General features: G+C 32.7%; 1 protein-coding gene across 1 annotated transcript; it reads right to left on the bottom strand.

Moving 5' to 3' along the window:
• Positions 1 to 7,694: 7,694 nt before the first annotated feature.
• LOC110888454 lies at positions 7,695 to 8,294 on the bottom strand. The gene has a single exon (XM_022135982.1). It carries the CDS (start codon positions 8,292 to 8,294, stop codon positions 7,695 to 7,697), a length of 600 nt encoding a protein of 199 aa, XP_021991674.1.
• Positions 8,295 to 17,523: the final 9,229 nt, after the last annotated feature.

A 17,523-nucleotide genomic window follows, 5' to 3' on the forward strand; every position in this document is an offset into this window, starting at 1 on the left:
TCATATACATACTTCTTTCAACTTTGAAAAACAATGTATGTGCATTCACTCTTTAGGAGTTTTATTATATACACCTCCTCATTGATTTCTATATCATATGCAAGGATGTCTTGAATATTTAATCCATATTATACCATGCTTATACGTTGTACATTAAGATGCCATAATAATCAGGCACAAGTTTTCTATGTATAGTTATTGGTGCACAAGAATTACATCCTTAAGATATTTCAACGAACCTTATAAGCACTTAAATGCTTTACGATACTCATCAGGAGTTTCAATTATATTCAACGTATTCAAATATGAATATGAATTTGTATACAACGATCATATCGTTCTCGAGAACTCATTTTACATGATTTTTGATAATTCAAATCCTTGAGGGACTTTCATGTAAACTTTTAGTATCAAGTGATACATAACATTCATAAGACGCATATCAATTCTCTCTTTATATTACCAGACTAATAAAATATTGGAAAGTCATTACATCCACCACTAGAGAATATATCTCATTATAATCAATCATGGGTTTTTGCGAAAATCCTTGTGCACCATATTTTCCTTATCTCATTTAATTTGATTTTCACATGATTTGCATAAAAGCCCCATTAATATCCAACATACTTTACAAATTTAGTTGTATGGACTGTTGGTCCGAAAACTTTCCATTTCATTAGAGAATTTAAATCTGCCTCATTTGCGTCTTTCCATTTTGGCCAATCATTTCTCATAGGCAGATCTTAAATTTTGATACTCATCATTTCATCATTACAAGCGCTAAATTATATACAAAAGTATAACGACGTCGATTTTATTTCGATTTCATGTATGTCTTAGACATGATACAACTTATCGCGATCTCTTTAGTTTTAGGTACCTGAGGTTCTTCTTGAACCATCATGTCTACTGTCTCTTTAGGAGACCTTTTTAATATAACCTCGACTTGACCATCTTAATTAGTTGCTCCAATTTTCGAGGAATTTTATTATTGGAATCGACTAGTCTACCACGCTTCAGACGTGCAATAGACTCATTACAAACATGTGGTTGTCTTTCTAGGACACTCATCTTAATTGGAGCATTAGTAGTTGGTATATGTGACATAGTCACCTTTTTAAGGTCAATGAATGCGTCTGGTAATAGATTCCCTAATCTTTATATATGAGTTATTCTTTGAAGTTCTGGTTCACACTTTTAGTTTTGAGGATCAATGATAATTCATACCAACTCATTTATTTTCCAACTGCTTTTTATCTCCCCCTGATGTTGGGAATGTTAATCCATTGAGATAGATATCAATTAATTTATCATATATTCTCAACCACCTTTTAAGGTCCCATCTTTGTGTGTAGTGGTGGATCAATTTCAATATATACCGCACAACCAAAATCTTAGAAGGGATATCTTTGGTTTCTGACCAAAAACCAACTATAATGGGGAGAAACTATTACAACATGTTGGCTTGATGTGTATTAATGTTATTGCATGTAATATATAAACATGAACTTGCTCACATGATTAGTGGCTTTGCTATCAATCGTAGATGTTCAATGATCGTTTTAACAAAAGCAATTTGTGTATGAACATAATCTACAGGAAGTTCAACTATTCTGCCGATCATTAATAGATAGGGAAATAAACTTATCGTCACAGCTAATAAATACATGCAATCTGGAATATTGTGCTTGCTGTCTTATTAGCTAAGCCATAAATTACACAAACATCAAGTTGTGAATTTGATAACCATTTAAACGATGCATCGATTTAAAACACTAAATGGTATCATGTTGGGATATGCATATCCCTTAATTACTTCCAGAATATTTAGGGTTACACACCCTTAATTGACAAATACATAATTTCCCTTAAGAGCAAACAATACATGCTATCAGCTAGAAGAATCTTCAAGTTCTTCAATATGTTTCACATCATCATTGACTCGGTGTGGTCTAACCGGTCATGCCAATAAAGTAAATAATCATGATCCATAAACTTCTGGTTTATGATCGTATATGTATTACTTGCATGTATGTAATACAAAATATAAGATACAATAAATGTATTATAACTTCAAAGTTCAACAATCATGTTATAACACTTTTAGGGTTCTACCTCGTTATTGACATGATCATCGTTGCATTTTAGATGGTCGATCTCACTATTAATATGACCATCATTACAATTTCTCAATGATGTCCATGAACACAATGATCATTATATATTCAAATTCACTTCAGGGAATGGAATAACCAAACAATCTTCATAGCTTTCCATTATTTACTTAGTGACATGAATATAAAATCATTTCAGTATTTTCATACTCTCTTAATGATATTGCTACTTCAAGAGTATATCTCATGTGTGATAAATGAAAATTTTTATCCGGTTTTTCAACATAAATAATCTTCTCTTCACATAATATCAATTGAGAAGTAATTGTATATATAAGTCATATAATTTTATCAATCTTATATCTTATGACCTTCTACAAACTGATAATAAGATTTAGGGAGTATGACACTTCAGGTGTCTTATCTAAACATATTATTCCCTTTCATGATAGTGAAAAAAAACCACAACTTTGATTTATGAGTTCTATTCAATAATATCCATACCACAAAGCATACCATAAAATCATATTATACAATACATTATATTATAATATGCTACTGTATAAAGAAGTCAAATTATATGATACATGATATTATAATATGTCACTATGTAAACAAGTTATAATAACACTTTGTAAAATAAGAGCTATCTTCATTAATTACAAGCAAATGTATAAAATTTATATATATAATATCACAGTATAATCAACTATAAGTATATCACACATATAAATATTTGTCCCATAATTGAAAAGATAAACAAATATCTCAATAACTTCGCATGATATTTATAAAAGAGCATATGATATTTTATTAAATGTAAATAAGCTTTTATTTCTATAATAATTATTATTCCAGGTAATATAAATCTTTTCAAAAGATTCGATCAATTCAAAATATATACCTTTCTCGCAATTCAAAAAAACAAAACAAAAAACAATATACTTTTTTTTCAAACAAATATATCATATATATTCAATTCGTATAATTCATGCGTATAAGGATTTATCATAAAATTAATAATCCAAGTTAGTACAGATATGTCAATCAAATACTAATATCTATAAATTATTAATAAGATGAGAATTTATAAACTTATATAAATACCTAGATTATAATATTGAAAGAAAACAGATTAAAAAGAAAAGTTATCTCCAATAGTAAATTTCAAATACATGTTAACTTCAAATTCAAAACTTTATTATTAATCATGTATTTTATTATTTTTTTCACACGATACTTATTTGAAGAAAAGAGTAGACTATATATAAAAACATAAATAAATATACATACTATGTTTATTCAGGATCATGTTCGACCACGTCACTTTTAAAACACTGAATATTCAAATACCAATAAAAATTTTGAACTAAAAAAAACATAGATTAAAATATAATTTAATATTTATTGTGACAAAATATTAACCACTCCACCAGATTGCCCTAGTGACAAGGGCTTAAACAAAACTGGAAGCCCATGTTTTAAAAACAATGTGACTAAATATTATAACCTTTATCATCTCCCTATTGTAAAACAATTGCTGCTACAATTATTAAAACCAAATTGTAATAATTTCCTATATTCATAGTTATGCTTCAAATAGGTTTCGAGGTTTACCTGTCATGGAGACCGACTAAAGAACATAACGGAATGTTTGATTTCAATGGAAAACATAACAAAATCAGAATGTTTGTTTAGGTTAATGGGTTTCTCAATTTATTGTTTTCCTCTTCCATGAATTAGTATTATGGTAAAATCCATGCATACATAAAAGAAAGTCTAAAATTAATTTGGTTACCTGGAATTCTTAGTGTCCAGTCGAGATGGCCAGAGTTGAGAAGCATTGTTGACAGCCAAGCCTCCGTTTAGGCCGAATAGATTGATCTTGAATCCTCTATCAAATCACATCAATCTAAATCATCTCCTTGGTGCATCTACGAGGCAAGGTTTTCGATGATAGCACTCTCGTACTGATAACGTGTTGTGAAACTAGCCTATTAGCAAAAGAATAAGAGATTATAATAAAGAGAAAGAGATTGATGTTATTAATTGAGGTGTATCTTTTACAAAGGAATACAGTGAATACATATAGGAGATGAAGTCTTGGAGAACAAGCTAATCTATTTAAGGAGTTGATAACCACATAATATAATATATTTATAACATTAAACAATTACTAAAATAAATATGGGATTATAGCCTAGTGACATATTGGCTGTGGGATAAGGCTTAGTGACAATTAGGTACTTGATTCGATTCCCACATGGGAGTTTTTCCAGATTTATTGGGTTTCCTCCAGATTTATTGAGTTTTTCCAAATATTATTGACTTGTCGAGATCGATATGATCGGATGTTCCGCTGGTGGCATGATGATACTTTAGTGGTGTATAGGGATGAGCATATCGGTATCCGATACCGAACCGATACCGATACCGCCTAATACCGATCCCGAATTTCACCCAAACTAGGTACCGATACCGATACCGAAACATGTCGGTTAGGTATCGGTACGGTATCGGTATTATACCGTATTTTGAGGGTCGGTATCAATATAATACCGATACCGTACCGATACGGAAAACGCCAAAAAGTGGATACCGATCGGGATACCGATCGGGATCGGTATGGGATCGGTACGGGATCGGTATGGGATCGGTATTCGGTGGCATATGCTCATCCCTAGTGGTGCATAAACATCATTGTCTAGTGTATATGATCGAGTAATTCCGCTGATGGCATGATAATACTCTAGTGGTTCTTCTGTGATCTAAATTTGATGTTAAAAAAAGTGCAAAAAACTATAAATCAATGGATCGTGATTACTTGGAACAAAGGTAGAAAACAATAAGAACAAGGCAAACAAATTTTAAATGCTAAAAAAAAATCAAACGATACACAAGATATGAATTAACTAAATAATAAACATAGGAATAGGAAACTACATAATAATTGGCAGATAAATGGCCAGTAAGTTACGTCGCAACGCCCATTTTAAATTGCAAAAAGCATCGTCATAACTGTAAGAATTTGATTATAACTTTTTTTAATTATGTATTTTTAATGAAAAATAATATTCTGCATCATCAGTTCATTTTTATCATCAACCAAAAAGTTTTTTATGAAAAAAAAAATGTTACATAAAAATGTTATTTATAAAAATAGCAAAAATAGTAATACAATTGTAAATTAAAATTTATTTGAGCAGTATTACATACAGATATGTGATACCCAATGGGACATCCTGGTTAAAACTATGTGTAATAGGAGGGGGACGACCCTTGGGCATTTTGCATCATAACTATGTGTAGTGGGAGGGGGACGACCCTTGGGCATTTTGCATCATGTGACGGTGCAATCAATATGTTGCATCGTGGGACATTATGTTAAAAGGGGTGTAGTGACTAGTGAGGCTTGAATTCTTGGAATGATTAGATATTCTAATAGAATTAAATAAAAAATATAAAACCATAAAAAAATATGCTATTGGCCAAAGAAACAAGTGAAGGCGTTTAAAAAAAGACGCCCCACCATTTTTCAAAAAAAAAAAAAAACACTCCCGAGGGTGGTTCCGAGGCGTGTTTGGGTGTTTTTTGGGGGAAAAACGTCAAAAAATCCCCATTACGGATGGTCTAACATGTGTGTCTAAGACCACCCGTAGTGGTGAAACTTTCCGGCGTGATCTCCCTCAAACACGCCCGATAATGCCGCCGCCCCACCCCCGTGTGTGTTATTCGACGTTATCTTGCGGAAATCCCCCTCCAGCATTATTTAAAACACGCTCAAATGGGTATGGGGTGGCCAATCAGATGTATCCCACTATTTCTTGACCAATCCCCTTTTTTGTTAGTTTTTTTGTTTTATTTAATTTTTAAACCCCTTTTTAACATAATACACGCATCGCCACTACACCCATTTTAGAAAAATGCCCAATAATGCCCCTTGCTGACTGGACTGTCATATGACGGAAAACGCCCAAGGATGGGGGCATTATCCACCCTTACCACTACACATGGTCTAAGAATGAGAAGGTTAACAGTTTAAATCCTACATAATATAGATTGTAATGTATTTGTCTGAGAAAATCCATAACTTTGTTGTTAAAAACCATATCACGTCTCTTCAACTTGTAAAGTAGTAGTAACGTTGATTAGTTTTTGAAGCTTAAAATACAACAAACGAAAAAAAGGAGTTAACTGCCATTTCAGTCCCTGTGGTTTGGTCACTTTGGCCATTTCAGTCCAAATTTCAAAAATACGCCATTTTCCTCCCTGACATACTGGAAAGGTGCCATTTCAGTCCAAATTCTCATAACCCAGTTAAAGTCAGTTAGGTGAGTACATTTAATGAAGGGTATTTCAGTCCTTTCATAATTCTTTTATTTTCCCTTTATGTTATTACTGTATAATAATCCCTTCCCCTATATAAAACCCCCCCATTTCCATCCATTAACATATCTGCAACCAACCCTAATTCCCAATTTCTTCCCCTCAATTGAACCCTTTTCCCTCATCAATCTCTGTACAACCAACGAGCATTACTGCAACACTAATTCCCAATTTCTTCCCCAAAATTGAAGCTACCTTGTATCGAAACAATGGTCGTATGCGCTAACTGTGGTTCTCCAACAATTGTGAAGACATCGTGGACCCCTGCAAACCCTGGACGGAAGTTTTTCTGCTGCATTACTCGACGTAGGGGTTGCGGGTTTGTGGATTGGGCAGAGGGTCCATCGTGTGAAAGGGCTATTGAAGTATTTCGACATTTTGGGGCTTTGGCTTATCAAGTTAAAGATCATGAAGAAGAAGCATTGAGGATGACATCTGAAATTAGGCAACTTCAAGAACAAGCTTTAGGAATGGCAGTGAAGTACACGAGATTGAAGATGATCTTAATGTTTAGCTGGGTTTTTTTCATCTCATATGTTGCTTTTCACTGAAATGTTTGATGTTAATCCACTGGTATAAATTGTGTTTTACTGGGATGTGTCTTCGATATGTAATGTGGATGTAAATTGGGTTATTATGTACATATTATGATGTTAATGTAATGGTTTGGTTTAGGCAGTTGCCGGATATTGTCCGATTCAATGTAATCTGCATTATGTTATGGTTAATGCACTTGCCGAATATTGTCCGAGGCAATGTAATCTTCTTTACCTTATGGTTTATGCATTCGCCGAATATTGTCCGACGCAATTATATGGTTTAGGCAGTCGCTGCAAGTGAAACTAATGACATAACATAACAGATTGCATAATGTACCAAAAGACATAACCATTGCCACAATCATTTAAGACAACCTAACACAGAATACATAACAGAAGACATAACCAACAGACCTGGACATAATACATAACCATAAGACATGTTCCAACAGACCTAGACATAATACATAACCATAAGACATGTTCCTAACACAGATTACATAGTGTACCAAAAGACATAACCAAAAGACATGACATGTTCCTGGACAAATTACATAACAGAACCTAAGCAGTTAACCAAAACATTCAAAAGACACTTTCAAACAAAAGAACCAGGACATGTTTCTACCAAACTATTGAACACCACCAATGCCTATTCAACATCAACCCCCTTGCAACTCCTCCTGTTATGGCCCCTCCTCTTACACTTGCTGCATTCCACAGTTTCACCCTTTCTTGACATCTTGCCACTGGATTCCATCTGTTGAGTTAACTCAGTGATTTCCACAGCAGATTTCTTCCTTTTCTTTTTTGGCCTGCCTATTTGCTTGTGGTGCTTTGGTGGAAGCAGCTTAGTAGGGCATGTGGAAGGTGTCCATAAGTCTTGACCATCTACTGGATCAATTACATGGGAATACACATCCTTCCAAGTCTGCATCCAGTATGATTTATCAACCCACTTCTCCAATACACCATCATCCTTGCCATGTAGGGCCAAGTTCCATATACAAGCAACTGCATGCTTGCAAGGGATGCCAGTCAAGTCCCATCTTCTGCAGGTGCAACTTTTCTCCACCAAGTTCACTACTTTGTTGTCTCTTGGCCCATTAACTTGATACTTGGAGATAGAGTTAAAGATAACAGTGTACTCAGCAGCTTCTTGTTTGATCTTGTCTAGGGCTTCAGTTGCATAGGGGGTTAGAGGACCTTTGGTCTTTGCAATCAGCTTGTGTACAACAAGATTCCTCTTCATTAGGTATTCCCTGATGCACTCTAGATGGTAATGATTGGTTTATCCCTAGCATGTATCAACTGCCTATTGAAGACTTCACAAATGTTGTTTAGAAGAATGTCACACTTTGGCCTACCTGTTTAATGGAAACCTGTCAGTTATTATGCAACCACAAACAATTATGTAAATGGCTTAACATATATGACATTCTTAAGCCTTACCACTAAACTGACACCGACTCCAATGTTTCACTGGGATCTGTCTCAACCAGTCATGCAGCTTCTTATCTACCATCTTGATATCTTGCATTGCATGATCAAACCAAGGAACTGTTGTTGCAGAAGCAGCATTCCAGAATAGACCCTTTATCTTATCATCCCTCCAGTTAGCATTAGCCTTCATATTTTCATGTATATGCTGAATACAGTATCTATGCTCTGCCATAGGAAAGACCTTGCTAACAGCAGGTATTATTCCCTGTACAGAATGGACTGTTATACATAACAAACTTGAACAACAAAGGAATACATTTAAACAAATTATACATAACACACTTGAACAACTAAGGCATACAATTAAACAAGTTATACATAACACAATGGCACCTTTTGTCTGTCGCTTATAAAGGTGAAGTTGGCAGTTCTTGGCAGCTCCAGATCTACAGCAAGTTGTTCTAAAAACCAGGTCCAGGTCTTTGTAGTTTCAGACTCAACCACAGCAAAAGCAACAGGATAAATCCCGTTGTTTCCATCAACACCCACTGCTGTTAAAATTTGGCCAGGGTAGGGCCCCTTCATAAAGCATCCGTCCAACCCTAGAATGTCTCTACCAATTATCTTAAAACCCTTCTTAAATGCACCATAACAAATATAAATTCTTCTAAACTGCCTTGTTGAACTTTTGGCCTTACAACTAGATGGTTCAACATCTATGGTAACAGTTGTTCCTGGATTCGATTTCATTAACTGTTCAGCATATTCCCTAAGTAACCCAAACTGAGTTTTATAATCCCCTTGAAGCTTCTCCATTGCAAAATGCTTAGCTCTAGAAATTTGGTTAATTGTAATCTGTACCTGAAGTTTCTTCTGGAGTTGATCTTGAAGAGCAGCCAGTGGAATTGTAGGGTTAACCAAAATTATGGGTTCCACTTCCTTGGTCAAAAAAGAGATATTGCATAAGCCCACATCCCTGGTATGCAAGCACTCATGTTCATTGATAAGAGTCTTGACCACCCATGTGTCTTGGTTCTTGAAGTGATTTGAGATGTGCAAAACCCAAGGGCATGTGGGAGGAGGAATCTTTTTCCTTGGACGTTTTGGCTTCTTTTCAGGCTTTTTTGAAGAACAATACTGCTGGGCCCCACCATTGTTATTTGTGTTTGCATTAAGGTCCCCAACCACTTCTGGGTTTGCATTCAAAGGTGTATCATGTGAATTTCCAGAACTGCCCTCATTATCACAACCACCTTCATTACTGCTCAACTTTGGATTCTTTCCCATGCACACAACCCGGAACCTCCTTTTATCATTCCTAATTATGTACAATTGCCTTTTAGATTCCACTGCATACCATTTCACAAGATCTTTGATTGATTGCCTATCATAAAACTGTTGACCTACATAAAAGGGACAACCATCTGTTGGTTTCTTTTTCCTCCTGCTTCTCCTAATCCTCCTAACGGCCCTCTGCAGTTTTGTTTCATCATCCGGGTCACTCAGACTATCAAAGTTATCTATATCTACTTGAACATCTACCAATTCATCCTCATTTAATTGGTCTTCTTGTATGTTCTCATCTTCACTAATGTCAAAGTCCACAGCAGCCCTAAATTCATCCATGTCATCATCATAGTCTATGACCAAGTTATCCTTATCAACAATGAACTCAGGATCATCTACATCCTCCTCTGTCTGCACCTTCTTGTAAGCTTCACTTTTGGTGGCATTTGCCCTATTATTGCTGGCATATTCATTCATACCCTCACTATCCTCTTCACTAACCTCATCATCAGGAATAAACTGAGGGTCTTCAGAATCACTTCCCTCAGAATCACTTCCCTCAGACTGGACCTTATCACTGCTACCATCTCCACTGCTACCATTATCATCACCACTGCCATCATTATCATCACCACTGCCCTCATTATCATCACCACTGCCATCATTATCATCACCACTGCCCTCACTATCACCACCTCCTGGACTACCATCACCACCTCCTGGACTACCAACACCACCTACTGGAATTTCATCACCACCTACTGGATTTTGATCACCACCACAACCTGGTTCCTGTGTTAGATCTCCTAAATCAGGATCATTTTGAGGTTGTTGATCTTGTTCAGGATAGATCACATTTAATGGTTGCTGTGTCAACTCTCCTAAATCCACCCTTTGAACCTTTTCAACATATAACTCTATAACCTTACTCTTTGTTGCAAGTTTAATCAACCTACGAATATCATCATCTGAACCTATTGGCCTTAAGCCAAAATCGATATCTTCACCTGGAATCCTAAAATAGTATTTCAAGAGATCCAGATCATCTTCCATATAACCAAGTTCCAACATCATGGAACCGATGATTACTCGAGAGAAAAAGTCCGCATTCACCTTATCAACATATTCGATTATCCCCCCCTCGTATGTTACATCAGGGAACATAGTGAGTTCACCTCCATGGTGAACTTTCAATGTGAACATATCAGGTTCGTTTTCTGAAACGATTATACAACAAACATTAGTCCTAATTTATACATGATGAAGAAACACAATCATTCAAAAAGCAAAAAGTGACGAATGTAAACCTACCATATGCGATTTCAGGGTCGAAATTTGAGTAAACACCTCGAACCCTCCAGTTTGGATCGTTATCGTCTTCATGATCCATTGTTGCAGCAGGTTAGGGTTAATTTTGGGGGGTGAATTTGGGATTTAGGGTTACGTGGCAGCAGGTTTGGGGGTTTTATACAGGGGAGGGGGGTTTTGGTGGCACTTAACTCTTTTTGGTTAATAAAAACATAAAGGGAAAATAAAAGAATTATGAAAGGACTGAAATACCCTTCATTAAATATACTCACCTAACTGACTTTAACTGGGTTATGAGAATTTGGACTGAAATGGCACCTTTCCAGTATGTCAGGGAGGAAAATGACGTATTTTTGAAATTTGGACTGAAATGGCCAAAGTGACCAAACCACAGGGACTGAAATGGCAGTTAACTCGAAAAAAAGATTGGGTCTGGTGTTAGAATCTGATCCTCGACCTTTCTTTCAAACGTTTATCTAAAGATCAAGGACCACTAGACCAACTCACTTTTTCTTTAATCTTTCTAGAGGTACTCATTATTCAAATCAACTCAAAAAAAAGCTGAAATTTAAACCAAATCAAATCATGTAAGTTTTCTTTCTTCCGAAAAATACACATACCCTATATATTTATTTCATTTTAGCTTTCTCTTAGGTTATTCGAATCAATTTAAGTTAATTTGGTTTTAAAATCTGGTTCAAATTCGAATAACTTAAAAACCCAAACTACTTACACCTATAGTTTTTTGGAACTTATTTTTTTCTTACTAGTCGGCCATTTATAATGAAATTAGTTAAATGGGACGTTTAGATAATTTGATTACACGATTTGTAGAGAAAATACAGTAAAAAAATATTTCATGTAACTGTTTTGAACGGCGAATGAATATTTCATGTAAGAAAATGCCAATGAGTTAGTTGGCTATTTTAATTGATAACAATATATTAGATTTATTATTTACTTTTGTATAACTATATTCACCATGGATAATTTTTTAATGTTTTTTTAAAAGGGTTGTGAGTTGATGAGTGAGAAAAAATAATTATAAAAGAATATAAAATATTTTTTAATTGAAAAGAAAAGATAAAATATCCTAATTTTTTTTTTATTTTTAGTGCAATTAGTATAAAGATGAAGATGAAGAATTTATTTAATGCTCTTATACAATTTAATAAATAAATAATAATTCTAACTTTTATTGATTAAAATATAATTGATAATCTACTAAAATGAAACTAGAAAATGCTAGCCATGAATCCAGGGTAGCAGCATACTGAAAGTCCATACCCTGTTTTCTTGATAAGCCGTACACTTTCTCTCTCCCTACATTAACTTCCCACACGGTCGGTGATTTGAATTCATTCTGATAGATCCTTGCCAACAATTTTTGGGCTGTTAATTGTATTTTTAATATTTAAACTAAATTCTTTTTTATTAAATTCACTTAAATATTCAAATAATTTGACGTCACTATGATTCATTCTAATTTCATTTATAACTAGTTTTTTATATCGCGCGTTGCGGCCAAACCGAGCAAATGATAATGTAAAATGTGATTTGAAAATAAAGCATATTGTTTAGAAAGTCAAACCATTAGAACGATTTAGTTTATCATCGTACCATTTTATGATACTAAATAAATACTTTATTTTTAGTATAACCTTGTTTTTAGCAAAACTTTATTTTGACTATTCATCATCCTCGAAAACAATATATATAAATATAATTGAAACACCTTTTAGAGCATTCACATAAGAAACTTTATCTTTATTTATATAAGTACATTCCAATTGTAGCCTCTATCTTCATCTATATAATTTAATCAAAATACGTATATTTCTCTAAATTATGTTTACTTTTCAAAAACATTCAATATTCAACTCTCTATCTATATCTTTATCATACCCACAATCACTTATTTTATTATTTCTTTCTTTTTCCTACACACTTACAACAAAAATATATAGGCTTGGATATGAGCCTCTATATATAAAGGTTTACTTTAATATCTATAAAACTTTCTCTACTATAGAGATTCCAATATAATGGTATTTTTGTTGTTTCGTCTATTTCTTCTTCCATATTATATAGAATTTATTAATATAGAAGCTCCAAGGTGAATGCTCTAATTCAACTAAAAACACATTTTCCTCTATATTTTGTTTATTTTTTAAAAAAACTTCTCACATCAAACTCTCTATCTCTAACTCTATCATACTCACATACACTTATTTTATTACTCTTTTCTACACACTCACAATAATAATATAGAGAGTTGATATGAACCTTTAAATAAAAATGTTGTATTCTCCTTTCGATAAATTTTTCTCTATTACAGAGATTTTAATGTAGTAATATTTTTGTTGTTTTTTTTGTATTTTTTACTCTATGTTTTGTGAAATATATGAAACAAGATTCTCCAATGTAAATGCACTTAAAGTTGTAACATGACAAAAACGTTCTTAATCAACTAAGAGACGTCAACTTTAAATGGATGGGCAAGAAGTATTCGGGTACATTCGAGTGCTTTTGTGATATTTTGAAGTTCTATACGTGATAACTTCGTTTACTTTTAAAAAGATTTGTTTTTCCTTTTGTGTTATTCCCGCGATATATAAGTTCAATAATTCCTTCGGAATAACAAATTTCATTAAAAATAAAAAAAACAACTAACAAGACGCTACCTGCTAGGACACAGACAACAAAAACCTACAACATAATATTACCAAATCCTTCGATAATAAACTCTTTAAAAGGGGTTATATATATTATAATTTTTTTATTGTAGATATTAGAACACTTAGGGGCTGTTTGGCAACATCTGAATTGTTAAGTGCTGAACCAGTTAGAGGTCTGAACCATTAAGAGTCAGTACAATGCTTAACCGTTCAGAGACAAATGTCTGACTAATTCAGATTATAGGTCTTAACCATTCAGACTCAGTATAGTGCTTAACCATTCAGAGGCAAATGTCTGAACCATTCAGACATTTACTCGCGAAACATACAGTCTGAACCATTAAGAGCCTCATTAAAAGGTAAACAAACAGCACCTTGGATTATTTATGTTTTTATTCCGAGCGTTCTACATGGTTTTCTTAAATGAAGAAACAAACACACACAGGGAAACAATTAACTTAAAAAACATATATTTTTTTATCAGGGAAAAGGCTTTGCCCAAAGATAGAATTGTTATCGCTTATTCCAGTGTCGTCTGTGTTTGTTGGCGTGAATAACTTTTTACCATTAAGTTTATCTGGCTGCTGATTAGAATTTGTTTGTTCAAAAAAGTATGAGTTAATTATACAAATGGGTCATGTGGTTTATAGCTAGTTTCGCCTTTAGTTACTAACTTTTTTTTGTAACAAGTTTAGGTTCTATTGTTTCAATTTTGTAACACCTTTGGGTATTAACACCAAAAAATGACTAAAATACCCCTGTATTTTTTTAAGTTTATCAATGTAACACATTTGGGTACTAACACCTAATTTTATTTAAGTTTAAATCAATTTTACAAAATCTATTTATTTTTTTATTTTTATCTTTTTATTATATCTCTTAATTAACATAAAATCTATTTATTTTTTTATTTTCATATTTTTATTAAATTTCTTATTTAACATAAAATCTACTAGTTACACCAGTATTTTTTTAAATAGATTTTTTTAAATAAAATCTACTAGCTATATAGTTTTATGTAAATTAAATTTCTTACTCGTTTTAATGCAATGACGTACCAAGGTTACGTGCGATGATGTCGAATTAGTATTTGGTATGGAATAAGATTTCAATGATATCGAATTCGATTTCAATGATATCGAATTCTATTTCAATTATTATGCAAATTTACATTTTTGATTTTTTTAATTCCATGATTTTTAGTCTAAAATCTAAATAACTTTATCATATTACTACCACTTTATTCGTAAATAAAGTCAATGAGACCTTATAATTATTTTTTGGCATCTTGCCTTGATAGTAATTTATCGGTACTTTTCTTAAATTTATCTGAATGATGGAATTTTGTATGTGCAGTGAAGTGTATGATGGATTTTATTTTTTATGTTAAAAGTAGTTGTGAAATAATAATATATATAATTCGATGTAGCGACATACCCAACCATAATTGTGAAATAATTCGATATCATTGAAATCTTATTCCATACCAAATACTAATTCGACATCATCGCACGAAACCTTGGTACGTCATTGCATTAAAACGGGTAAGAAATTTAATTTATATAAAACTCTATAGTAGATTTTATTTAAAAAATCTATTTAAAAAAAATACTGGTGTAACTAGTAGATTTTATGTTAAATAAGAAATTTAATAAAAATATGAAAATAAAAAAATAAATAGATTTTATGTTAATTAAGAGATATAATAAAAAGATGAAAATAAAAAAAAAATAAATAGATTCTGTAAAATTGATTTAAACTTAAATAAAATTAGGTGTTAGTACCACAATGTGTTACATTGATAAACTTAAAAAAATGCAGGGGTATTTTAGTCATTTTTTGGTGTTAATACCCAAAGGTGTTACAAAATTGAAACCATAGACCCTAAACCTGTTACAAAAAAAAGTTAGTTCCTAAAGACGAAAGTAGCTATAAACCACAGGACCCATTTGTGTAATTAACTCAAAAAGTATCATATATTTCATGTTTTTATGATTAGAATTTATCATATTTCTTTATGTATAACATACTAGGTTAGAACCCCGTGTATTACACGGGTTGCATGAATGTAATTTTATACAATAAATAGAGTTAATTACATAGTTAGTCCCTGTGGTTTGCACAAAATAACATACTTAGGTACTAATAGTTTAAAATCACCTTCTAGGGTATTAACTTTTCATTTTGTAACGTTTGGAGGTATTAACTTCTAGGGTATTAACATAGTTATTCCATGTGGTTTGCACAAAATAACATACTTAGGTACTAATAGAATGTGATTTTAAACCTGCAAATAACGTTAATACCTCCAAACGTTACAAAATGAAAAGTTAATACCCTAGAATGTGATTTTAAACTATTAGTACCTAAGTATGTTACTTTGTGCAAACCACAGGGACTAACTATGTAATTAACTCTAATAAATATAAAAAATATATATCTTTAAAAAACTCATATATTGCACGTGTTGGATTATATAATGTCATATGTTAACACAAATAGTCGTCAAGATTTATCTTTTAAAAATGAACATTGAAGTACTATTTACTTATTATAACATTTTACTTTGTTTTATTTATTTTGTATAAATGTAACTTTATATAATAAATAATAAACAATAATGCAATTATTAAGTATATATCAAACAGTAACATTTGATTCCTAATTTACCATAATTTCAATCAACGAACTCCAAAGTATATATATCTACTCATAATAAAAACAAACATTTATGTCACACCCCAACCAATGGCGGAAACATCGGGATGAGACGAAGTGTGAAGATTGCTCGAGACATCATAACGCTAATAATTGTGACAAGTATTTAAATAATCATTTCATTTCATTTCTAAAGAATCAAGTACAAGGTTTTAAAACAAAGTACAACAACATGAATACTAAAATGATACAATACAAATACAATTCTTTCTAAGTGGGTATCTAAGCATCCTACTAGATTCCATGCATCATCAACATCCACCTGTAACATGTTAAAATAAAGTTCAATGCAAAAGCAAAGGCGAGTATACAAGTTTGATACGTACATAGCAAAAGATAAGTTTTGAACAATTCCTCATAGCAAGCATGTGATTCAAGATAAGCCTTTAAATATGGTATGTGTCTAACATATCAAACCAAGGAAACGCAATATGCTCATGACATAACCGAGATAAAGGGGCGGGTCGTTAATCCTATAGCGCTACATATGTCACGGTTTGGCTCGTACGAAGTTAATGATAAATTCAACACATAAGATAAATCCAAGTTTAAAGCATCAAGCCATCACGTATACAAGCATGTTATAGGAATGTTCATGTGTTTAAGCAAAATGTTCATGTGTAAGTTGATAGATAAACATGTTACACCCCAAAAGTGGTAAAAGTAAAAAGGGGGAAATACGAGTATACTCACAACGTTTGCATATGCTTTCCAATTATCCAATTATTGACGAGTTGATGAGGTTAGAAGATTGAATGTGTAGGGTTAAAGTTCAAGTATGCTTAGAGTCGAGATTCGGTATTTAAAACAACATAAAAGTAAGATATGAGAATAGCATGTGAAAATAATCATCTTCAACACTTAACACTTGTATGACACTTGGTAACCACAAGGGTTATGATAATGTTTTCATGAGTTGAACACCCATAAGAATCACAACAAGGTTTAGGTCTTAGGTGATGTTCTACTACTTTAACATATAAACATAAGTTCAACATCAAAGGTTCGAATGAGTGTATATATATATCTAGGTTAAGTACTACATAT

Source organism: Helianthus annuus, chromosome 2 (assembly GCF_002127325.2).
Source record: "Helianthus annuus cultivar XRQ/B chromosome 2, HanXRQr2.0-SUNRISE, whole genome shotgun sequence".
Classification (NCBI taxonomy): Eukaryota; Viridiplantae; Streptophyta; class Magnoliopsida; order Asterales; family Asteraceae; genus Helianthus; species Helianthus annuus.